Source organism: Hypomesus nipponensis, chromosome 28 (genome assembly GCF_054491055.1).
Source record: "Hypomesus nipponensis isolate SF chromosome 28, ASM5449105v1, whole genome shotgun sequence".
NCBI lineage: Eukaryota > Metazoa > Chordata > Actinopteri > Osmeriformes > Osmeridae > Hypomesus > Hypomesus nipponensis.
The window spans coordinates 10,168,512-10,180,000 of NC_140388.1; the positions used below are offsets into that span (position 1 = coordinate 10,168,512).

General features: G+C 44.6%; 2 protein-coding genes across 13 annotated transcripts in view; both read left to right on the forward strand.

Annotated features, from left to right (window-relative positions):
* Positions 1–1,174: 1,174 nt before the first annotated feature.
* unm_hu7912 (un-named hu7912) lies at positions 1,175–7,960 on the forward strand. Of its 3 annotated transcripts, none has more exons than XM_084695360.1 (2): positions 1,175–1,297; positions 3,306–7,960. In XM_084695360.1, the coding sequence occupies exon 2, from the start codon at positions 3,354–3,356 to the stop codon at positions 6,540–6,542; it is 3,189 nt and encodes a 1,062-aa protein (XP_084551486.1). In that variant the 5' UTR covers positions 1,175–1,297; positions 3,306–3,353; the 3' UTR covers positions 6,543–7,960. The 3 variants fall into 3 exon arrangements, with proteins under 3 accessions (XP_084551486.1, XP_084551487.1, XP_084551488.1); XM_084695361.1 differs by lacking the exon at positions 1,175–1,297 and adding an exon at positions 1,343–1,524; XM_084695362.1 differs by lacking the exon at positions 1,175–1,297 and adding an exon at positions 1,626–1,705.
* Positions 7,961–8,839: 879 nt separating this feature from the next.
* Positions 8,840–11,489, forward strand: part of gapvd1 (GTPase activating protein and VPS9 domains 1) — a 27,167-nt gene continuing 24,517 nt past the window's right edge. For all 10 annotated transcript variants that reach the window (XM_084694826.1, XM_084694817.1, XM_084694820.1 and 7 more), the window contains exon 1: positions 8,840–8,977. The gene's annotated coding sequence lies outside the window, so the exon portion shown is untranslated. The remainder of the gene's footprint in view (positions 8,978–11,489) is intronic.

Genomic DNA, 11,489 nt, shown 5'->3' on the forward strand with positions numbered 1-11,489 from the left:
GGATCCCGGGCGTCTCACCCAGCGCGCTGCGCTGTCGTTCTGAATCACGACCGATACACATGGTGCGCGGCAGATGGAGGAGGCGCGCTTGGCGATGCAGTTCTGCATTGCTGATTTTTAATTTTTTTTAATGATCCGGCAGGCAAGTATGACACGGCGGCAGATACGATTGCACGATGCCCTCTCCTGAAACGGAGAAACCAGGGCCTGTTGCTGAGTAGAGTTATAGAGAACGAGGCCTCTATCAGTCTAATCAGCGCTGATCATCTCAGGTGGTGACCATTTGAAGGTGCGGGTGATGAGTGTGAATGGACGGGACACAGAGGTTGGTTCCTGTCCTCTGCCTCGCCACGCAGTTTCACTGCAGCGGTCACATGCTCTGGAGGCTCCCAGTCTGTGTCTCCATCACCTGTTCACCGAGACACAGACACAGTGAGGGGGAGATCTGGGGCCAGGCGTGAGGGGGGATGGGGGCAGCCTGCCATTACCACCCGCTGAACAGAGGTCGTTTTCCTTGGCTATCAAGGATCCACTTTACCGAAGCTATACCCAAACGGCACTGGTCTGACGCTGGTATTTTGCCAGCAGAACTGCTGGTGAGTAAGATGAGACAGAGCGGCGTAGGAGGAAGGCCTGCTGATGAAGAGTGGGATGAGAGGGTGCAAGAACAGGAGGGGTTCGTTTAGGTGTGGATCAGGCTATAAACAGACACAGCAAACAATGTCTTTTGTAGACAACATTGTTACGATGAATCCTTATTATTACCATTATACATCTCATACATAAGTTAATGAAGGCAAACGTTACATGATCAATTGCATGTCATTACAGAGAAATAGAGCAAGCCTGATGTCATCCACAACCTCATTAAAAAACGATACTGTTTGCCACCATCAAGCCTAATAACGATCAAATCCCGTCTAAATCAAGAGTGAATATTTGGAAATCTGTTGGCTAAACATTCAGCAGATTTAGAAGATCGTGTTTATGTTACTCAGCTACTGTAGGCTGGAAGCTGTCTCGTGAGAACGCGCAATGTGACCATCGCCTGCAGAATGAACGTTCACGCACGCGCGCATATATTATTGCTCGCCTACAAGCGCAGCGCAGGCTCAGACACACCCCCTAATGCATCACGAGCGTCTCAGACGCTGCCTGTCGCGCGTTGAAAAACATAACGGACACCAGGATGACTTGATGTGTTAAAAAGCAGGGAACAGGTGCGGTGAGCTCGCGCCTCATGGAATCATCGGATTGATCATGTAAACGACATGCGACCAAGTCACTGACGACAAGGGTAAGGGTAACTTCTGTCGATGATGGCAATGATTTGTTTAAATCTAAAGTTAACTATTGGTGTTATGCACTGTACGGCATTAATTAGGCATATTTGAATGTGCGACTATCTCTATCTGTGATGTCATCTTGGCTCAAAGGCATCGGGTCAGCTGCGAAGGATGTGATAGTATAGGCCGTGCCGCATTAATAAAATGGACAAAATGTACTAAATATTTATTCCCAGAGGTTAGTGATTGTTTATTTAAAAAAAAGAGTACACTCTGTAAGGAAGTCTCCTTATATCTACTCATGGCCTTCAATTTTAGGTGAACACGACGGCGCAATGACGTTAGTTCATCGAATTGTTTACTTTTTGTACAGGGAGAAATCCTTCAATGGGTGACATTTTAAGTTTATTACCTTACTGGTAGGATTCATTTTGCATTTCTTGCGAACTCCACAAGATGTTTCAGAGACTGAGCAGTCGTCTAGCCCTCAGCCCGTGAAACTATTTGAGTGTTTAAGTGTGTGCTGTTTCCAAGCGACAGTGCTTGGGGCCAGTGGTATTTAGGGTAGGCCACTATTTACGAAATTATAGAGTGAAACAGACCCCAAGAAGCGCATCAGTGAAAGTATTTTACTTCTTGGTTCCGCTCCATGGATATTTTGTCTTTCAGGGCTACATTTCAATCTGGGGACTTTTTGTTGCTAAGGAAGCACAGCTCAGTTTTTACTGTCATTATTTCATGCCTCCCAGGCAGCATTCAACTAAATCAGCTCCATTGTTTTGATTTGATTCGATTTTTACAGCATTTCCCTCTGTGTGTGGAGACCAACACTGTGACAGCACTGCCAATTTCCCTGCTTTCTGAATGATACTGTGTGTTGTAAATTCATTTCACCCTCCTTGCTATTTTCGTTAAGTGACTGACAATGATGCCAGGTTGATTAGAGTTTGTTCACGCTTCACTGACATTTTACAGGTGCACTCCAGTTAGACATCTGGACAGCGACCAAAGGCAATTAAAATAAATCGTCATAATTGATAGCATTAATCTTTTCACATCCGATTTGTTATTTGTTTATCTCTCAAAAAAGTATTAACCTAACCGCACACCCTGGTGACTATAAGTGACGAAGTTTAAGGTTGTGTTTTCCTACGAGAGGACTGAATTGTATATTTATAGTTTGTACTCGCAGGCTGGGTAAGGCTGTGGTGGTTTGTTGTGAAGCCAGGATGAGGGGAGATGGGTGGTCAGTGCTCTCCTCTCAGGATGAACAGATGGTATCTCAGGGTCAGCTCATGGGTGACAGCCAACAAGAGAGCCTGTCTCTGGGCTTCTCTTTCACGGAATTAAGACCCCGGTCCGCGTGCTGGTTCTATGACAAAAGTCGAAAGTAAAACAACCGTTAGCCTTACCAACTATAAACCAGTAAATGTTTCCAGTGGTTTGAAAAGCCCTGTTTACACAGGCCTGTTGTGTATGGATGGGTCTTTCATTCGTCTGAAAAAGCTTTTTCTTCATTGTGGTCTTGTATATGTGCTGCTATTATATTCATAAGGGAGGCTAACTATCTACAGAAACGTTTTGTGTATATTGTAAGACATTGTTTTATGTGCTTTCAGTGCAAAGAATGGTTCAAGCTTGAACATGATCTCCATACATCAATTTGTGACATCCTGTGAATGGACACATTGAACTATAGGACAGTCCAACTACTGATACATCTTCTTAAAGCTAGAATTGAGTTTTTCGTCCTAAATGTACAAATGTTTCTAAAACAAGGCAGGGCCAGGAGCTCATTAAGTTTTTTCAGATTTGACATCAATTGCTTTCGCTCTTTGTAGAAATTCTTCCCTTTGGGATGTCATTATCTTATGTATGCTTTTGCTGCTCTATGTTGGCTTGTGCAAAAGAAACCACTTCAATTCTGAGTATATGCAGTGATGTCTTAATTGAATGATCCAGAAAGTCTAATATTAGAGTGAAAACTCTAAAAATTATATATATTTTTTTCCCCCTCAGGTGGTATTGATCTAGAATCAATCTGAATGGAGGAGGACGTCCACTAAGATGACACGCACAGAAACCCCTGACATACTGGTGTCCTCGCTGTATCAGGATTTCAAGCTCAACCCTATCACTGGGCACGCCATTTCCCTCAGCCCCTTCCCACAATGTGACTCACAAATGATCGACAAACCGGAAATCGTCAACAAAAGACACTGCCGTAGCTTTGACTACATCGAGTCACTGGACGACCCGCAGCCCTTTTCTGCCTCGATGGAGTACCCCTACAAGAGACCAGAGCATCAGCCAGTGAGTAAAGATGGGATCTGGAATGGCCTGGATCAGCCAGGACATCTCCGGTTCTCCTCCCCGGATCTGTTCAACACTAGACAACCCCCACACTACCCCAGCCGGGACAAAAACAGCCAGACCATCAGGACAGATTCGAAGAAGAGGACCAGGTTCAAAAGTGCTCCCAGGGTCAAGACCAGCCTCACCCCCGTGCCCATCACAGTCACCCCTCTAGCAGGCGGGAAGGTGCGGGAGCCCCCCCAGGCTGCAGAGTCTCTGAGGGAAACGCATCCCTACTCCTCGAACCGGGCGTTTCTCAACGACGTCCACCCCATCAAGCTGCAGCCACACTCTCCCCTCTTCGTGTCGGACTGCTTTGAGGAGGGCAAGCACGAGAAGCCGGCCATTGCTCCTCACGTCAGGTGCCGGGTGGACATCAAGCCGGACGCCTCGGACCTGCAGCACGCGACCAGACGGGCTCCCAGCCTGAGCTCGTGGCAGAGATACTCCCAGGCCAGCGGGAGCAGGGGACTGTACGTCCCCCGACACACCATAATCTCGCCCACGCCAACACCAAGCGAATGCTACAGTGGAGACTTCCGACAGGGCTATCCCTACAACCCCTGTATCCCCCCCGGCTACATCCAGCCTCTAGACATGCACAGGGTCCCATCTCCCATAATGCCTAGGGAGTACCTGGGAAGGGAGCAGAGGGCGTACTCCAACCCTAACATACCCACCAAGTTCTTCTACACCGAGGACCCGGTTAGATACTCGACTTCGAGGCCGTACTACCAGGATGATCAGTCCAGCCTCACCAGCCAAGGCAGCACTCTGAACAGTCAGTATCAGCAGGATCCACGTTCTCGCTGGGCTCACACCCTCCCCGTCAGGCCCTATTACACGGAGCTCATGCCCAGCCGAGACCCCCCGCAGACCGTCTACAGCAGGCCGTACTCGGTAACCGAGCCAGGGGCATACTTCACTCCGGCGCCACAGGCTCGATCCTACTACGGGGAGGATCCGCGAGCCTTTCCCTGCCAGCCTAACCCCTCCCGGATGTATTACGCCAGGCCTTTCAACCCTCCAGCTGAGCCCTATGTTCCCCTGAGGGCTTACAACACCGAGGGCCACCGGCGCCCCCGCCTATCCCAGGCGTACACGGATGACTGGTATCGCTCCAGCATATCCGGCTACTCCAACCACTCCTCTCAGTTTACACCCCCAAGAGTGAGGCAGGACCCCATGATGGCCCCGTGGTGTACAAACAGCTACGTGGAGCCAACACGACTGGGGGCAGAGGTCAGGAACCACTCCAAATCGTGGGATAATATCCCCTATCCCCGCCACGAAAGGGAGCAGGCGGTACAGCGAGGACGCAGCTACGAAAACCTGTTTTACCAGACGAGGAGGCACGCTACGCCCCCTACGGACACCACGCAGCCAGTCATAGTGAATCTGTCCAGTTCACCCAGGCGCTATGCTGCCCTGTCGCTCTCAGAGAACTCATTAGATAAAGGCCCACATAATCCTGGGAGGAACAGCAAGAGTGGGCTGTGGTTTGTGACCCCAGAGATCACCATAACAGACAATGACATCCGTGCAGGCAGCAATAAACAGAGAGACATGCGCGCCACCAGTTGGGATGCCCTGGATGGTAACACAGCACAAACCCCCGGAGCACCACGCCAGGAGTCACCGTCCGACTCAACAGAAACGACCAAAGACAGGAAACACAACAACTATTCCCTGCAGCAGAGTCTAGAGCAACTCGATGAGCTGCTGGCCGATCTCGTTATCGACTACAAACCCCCAGCGAACAGGAGGCCGAGTGAAGATCTGCTGGACCAACTGAAACAACTGATAAGCGAAGACAACGAAAAAGGAACGAGGGCGCCTCCGGGCCTGGAGAGTCAAGGGCCTCCCAGCATAACAAAACCCAGCCCCTGCATGGTTAAGGACCCAGACAGTGGCTGCGATGCTTTGCAGAAGAGTACAGAGGAGTGTTCTCCGGACCACAGCACGGACGACGATGACACCATGGTCTGTGCCAACAGGAAGTGTAAGCGGACGGAGACTCTGTTCAACGCCTGCCTGTACTTCAAATCCTGTCATAGCTGCTACACGTTCTACTGCTCCCGCAACTGTCGCCGGGACGACTGGGACTCCCACAAAGGAAACTGTCTTTACGGACGCATCAGCAGCGTATGCAGGCATATCCTCAAGTACTGCAGGGAGAATGCAGAGATCCACAAAGCCTTCTCCCGCGTGGCTAAAGCTGGCTACCTGTCCAGGGGGAGAGGAGTCCTCTTCCTGGGTTTCGCTAACCCGGGTACCGCTGACAACTTCCTGCAGGTCGGACTGCAGAGCCTCCTGATGTCGCCCACGTACTTGTCCCTGAGAGAGCTGGATGGCTTCAAGGACAACCTGGGGAACTACTGTAAGGAGTTGCAGCAGGCCGGGAAGGAATATGACCCCGATGAATGTTTCCTCTTGAATGTGTCCATTGCTGTTGGTGAACTAGTGCCTAACAGACCCTCTCCAAGAGTCCAAGCACCGACAGTCCGAAAATATGCAAAGGTCTCCCTGGCGTCGTCCAGCCCGGACAAAAAGGTCGTCAAAAAAGAGAGTGACCTGGAAACTCTCATTCTCACCCCACCTCCGGGCACACCCGATATCGACAAAGAGGGAGAGGAGGGGAGGAAAGCCAGAGAGATATGCTTTATCAATATCCAACGTGAGCTCAAGACCAGGGGAGTCTTCCTGCGTCACGAGTATCCGAAAATCTACCATCAGCTGTGTGAGTTTGTCGAGAGCAACAAGAGGTTCACCCCCACGACCATCTACCCCCTCGACAAGAGGACGGGGAAACAGTTCATGTGCATGATCATGGCTGCGTCAGAGCCCAGAACACTGGACTGGGTGGGGACAACACCTCATCTCCTCGATGACATCATATAGTTAGTGAGAGGGCATATCAGCTGATGTCATCTACAGTGTGTGTACTGTGCACACAGTGCAGTGCGTACTGTAGTCTGTATAGAGCATTGAGAGAGATAAGAAATCAGTGATTCCACTACAAATGTTTGCACATTAATCACTTGGACTTAGATCAACTTTAGGAAGGCTGTAGACAGTGCAGAAAAGGATTGACTGGCTATTAAGATAAATCTATCTCAGCAATGTGTATTCTCCGTACACGCAAAAATAAATGAAATGTAACATCTTTTTTTTTTTTTTTTTTTCAGTTTTTACCTCTACTCTCATGTTTTTGATCTGCATGTAGACAGGGCACAATTAGAAAATAATCACCCATTGTATCATTGTTAGAGTGAAAAGGTATGGTCCAGTATTTTCTGTGCAGACAGTGTGTGGTATATTGTACACAAATAAACAGTGGAACATAACCCTGCCTGTACATAGACAACAGATACTTTGTCATGCCTAATACTTTTAAAGTCAATGACATGAAAGCTTTAGTTGTCTCCTAATGCGTTACCAATTCTTTATCTTGACACGTGTCAGTGTTTGTGATATTTTTGGACAGTACAACACATTTTTGTTGTACGTTTATTTTCTGATTGTTGTAGTCAAAAGATATATGTATATATTCATCCTCCCTTCATATCCTGATTGTTTATTTAGTTATAGGATATTGCAAACTCTTTCATCACTTTATTAATATTCAAATCATTCTACTCTTTAACATGCTTTGTTTGAAGTGGCCTTCAGTAGAAAATGCATTTGACAGAAAGCAATGTGTGGATTTGTCTGGCGTAAATCTTGAGTATGAATTGTTTGTCTGTAATTGTAAATAGACAAGTATTTTGCTTAAAGCATGTTATTTATATTCAGGTATTTTAATATTGATTATGCCGTGATCCAACCAAAATTATGGTAAAAATATTATTATAATAATTATATTTAATTTTGTGCCAGGGAAATGATCCAATGCATTTGATGACTATTATTATTTTGATTTTGTTTGTCAGTAAAAACACAATTTACGATAGAGATCAAGTATTTCATACCTGACAATATATAAAACATATATATACTGTTTATGCAATAAAATTGATAAAAGAGCAACCTTATAATCTAAACAGCTACATTTTACTAATGATAAATCACATGATTTCTTGAAATCTTGAGCTGCAAAAAATGTCTTATTGCACTAAAACACGAGTTATGCAGAATAAGAATGTTTCCCTAATGCATCTACAGCACTTAAACAAGCATGGTATGTTTTCATTAACAACATAATGAAACTAAGGTTGCTCTTTTAAGTCATGATTGTTTCCTTGTGAAGAAAAACTCTCACAATTTTCTATTTTGTGGTGTTTATATAACCCATATATAATAAACAGAATAAAGATTGACCTGTGTGTTCTGATCTTCTTACAAAGATAGTAAATACTTTTAAATGAATGGATGGAATACTTGCAGTCAGGTTTCATGGAAATTGATTGTTTTGGGGAATCTGCTGTGGGGAAAAAAATAACTCGTAAAAGATCATTGTAATCGATAAATAGTTTAACAAATACTAAGGTACGAAATGTATGAAACTAATCGATTACATTTACTTGTAGTAACTAATCCCTCAACACTAAATGGGCCTACAGATAAAAAAATAAATCTCAAATGATCAATAAAAGTAATGAATGTACCCTCTTTGACAACATTGCAAACACAAATAAATACATAAATAAAATACCCGACAATAATAACTCACTATGGAGACAATACAGGTTCAGTCATTTGTATGGTATGCAATAAACCACCATTAGTACCAACATAATGTGCCAACGATGCAATATGCTGTCATGTAAATGTGATATGTCCTTTTCCATGAGAGTTTTCCAATCTGAGCTCTAAAAAATTCCAAACTCGAAATAAAACGATTTCTAATTTCTCGCTCAAACCACAGCCATATTAAGATGGCGCCAACATTTTGCTAGAGCACCATCTACTGATGATACCTATACATTACATTGGATTAGTGAGCACAAAAAAATAGGGCTGTTCGCCTTTTATAAAGAGACAACCAATCAATAAAGAGGCACGCATATTCCAATATTATATATCAATACCTTGTATAAAGTGACCGAATAGGAATGACCAAACATGCGTGGCAAGGACTATGCCCAATGTTGTGTATTAGATTTTTCTTACGTATTATTAAAAACACGGTCAAATCAGGAACACATTTACGAGTTTACAGCACTCATTGCGCATGCGCATATCTCCTCGCGATGACAGCGAGTGACAGCTAGCTAGCTCTGTCATCCGACAGAGATCAGAAACGCAAAACCTGTGAGCTTGCTCGCTCTTGACATAGTATCTTTATTTTGAATTTGTTACCATAAACAACCGGCTGACTATTAACAGTTTACCTGGTAAGACGTTGAATTTCTTAAGCATGATTTGCATGTTTCAGCGCATATGCCCGACGTTTGCTTGTTGATAGCTAACATAAAGGGTCGAGCTGGTGTGGTATGGACTAGCTTGTCTTGTAACGTAAACTAGCCTGGATAGCCTCTAGCTAGCTACTAGTTCTACTAATGAAGCATGATCTACTGATTATTGTTGCTCTGTCTAGCTTGCTAGTTTATCTACTCCTGCGTATATTGCTACATGCATTTAGCTTCCAAATCCTTGCTTTCCTCTACAGCAACCTGTTCCAGGTGTGTGTGGCCTTTGACTGTACCCAAGTCATATCTGGCATTCTTACGATATTATCCCATGGCTATGATGCTCTCGTACCACTAGCTAACATTAGCAAACTAGCTATAGCCAGTAGTTAGCTAATGCAATGCAAGGGAGTGAATGGACAAACAATGACAATAGCATAGCTAGGTGGGCTAGCTGCCTGGCTTTATTGCATCGCTGGCTAACGCTAATACTGTTACCTTTTAATTTTGACTGTTAATTTACACTGTTAGTAACAGTTTATATTGCCAGGTAGCCTCTAAGTAGTTTCTTCATTTGCCAGACTGAATGGTTTAGCAAGTCAGCCTACTAGCTAATTAGTTTGTTGTTTACATGATAATAATAGCTAGCTAACCAGCTAAACGTGCTCGTTTTCACTTGTTGTATGACGTTCGCAGCTAGCTAACTAGTTGGCTAGATACACAGCTACATAGCTAGCTAGACTAATTTAACTGTCACAAGGTAGCTGTTTGTATTTCTTCTCGTTTATCGTTTTGTGTGGCAGTGATAATGACTTTTGAACTTAATTCATATGCACTCAACGTCACTCGCTTGTGTTACCCACCTATGCTAGTGCTAACGTTAATGCTAGTGCTAACTAATTAGCAAACCCTGAGAGAACCACTATTTTATCTAGACAAGTATCTTAATAGTTAGCTAAAGAACCACACTCAATGTTTTACTTAATGTTCAAATAGGTGTTTTTCATTTACGCTAACCAACCAGCTAGCGTACTTGACCCTAACCTGGTTTATTAGTGAGAGGATCTATTAGTGAGGGGGTGTGCAGCTGCCGTCTGGGGGTTAGGTACTCTTCGGTCCTGGCCCGTCTGCCAAATCCCACGTCTCTTCTGTGATATTACATTAGACAGCTGCATGCCTGGCAGGATTAAGAGTCGTTACGAGCTACTTTCTCAGCCTCACGTATCAGAGCTCAGTCGTGTTTTTTCTTGTCAATCTTCTATTGTAGTGTTTGTGTATTAGTGTTTGTGTATACCTGGGTAGGAAAGGCAGTTATAACTCATGGGCTGTTGTACTATTCATGCACTAGATCTAAATATAGGATATACTCAATTCTACCAGTCGAGGTATTCCAGGAAAGGAATATATTAGCATTTTCGCTGATCTTTCTCTTCCTCTGGCAAATTGGTAAAGCAGGTTGGGAGGAAGGCCAGTGTCTGTTATTGCAGGGTTAGGAGTAAGGAAGATTAGTATTCCACAGGATGTGGATATCTCGTTCAAAATGGGGGACAACACCAGTCAGAAGATGTTAACTTCCTGGCAGATGTCATTCAGCAATTAAACATTCCAGGATTTTTCTGTTTCCTTTCCCTCACCATCCACCCTGTTTATATATGGAGAGTGTTTTCAGTCAGAATGAATGAATCCATTCAATGTTCAGTTGACTGCCAATCAGTCAATTTGATGTTCAGTTTACTGCAATCTGGTTTATAAAAGTCATCTAGTTAGTAGATATGGGCACAGGCCTAACTTGGGGTACATCACCAATAGTTAAATCATAGTTTAGATAGAGACAAAGGCCCTTTCTTGACAGATTTACTAGTTATTTACAGATAACACTTTTTTAATATGTTAATGGTGCTGTTACAGTCCTGGTAGATGACTGATCTACAGGATCTAGAATAAAAGCTTTGCTGTTGTTCTCATCCAGTAAGTTGATTGCTCGGTGTTCTCATGCGTGTTTGATCAGATCTGGAAGGGAAGTGAAAAAGGGACACAGGTTCTGTGTTCCGGTTGCCTTTAGAAAGTGAATCCTCTGTGATTCTATAAAAAGCTTGTTCTTTTGACCTGTGTTCGGTTGAGTGATTTTGGGCTGTGTTCCAAACACCTTTCCGATTACAGGAAGGGGAACTGAGTCCTGCATCTTGCTCGACACGAGCATATCGATCTTATGTAACATATGCTTACTGTGAGCATCTACTCTCCACTTAGGCTTTAGACTTCAGTGGTCTGCACTTGTTGGTTGAAAGCTGCAGACAGAATTCTCATTGCTTTCTCCCGCTTAAAACCTGGATGTGAGGATGTGACGATGGCTGTGTTATGCCTCGGTTTGTCCCCCCATGAGATTTCCCGATACTTGCCCAATTACATTTACATTTAGTCATTTAGCTTATCTTATCCAGAGCGACTTACAGTAAGTACAGCGACATTCCCCCTGAGGCAAGTAGGGTGAAGTGCC

Excerpts from the sequence above, each read along its gene's own strand:
- unm_hu7912 (XM_084695360.1), top strand. The coding sequence starts at position 3,354 with ATGACACGCACAGAAACCCCTGACATACTGGTGTCCTCGCTGTATCAG.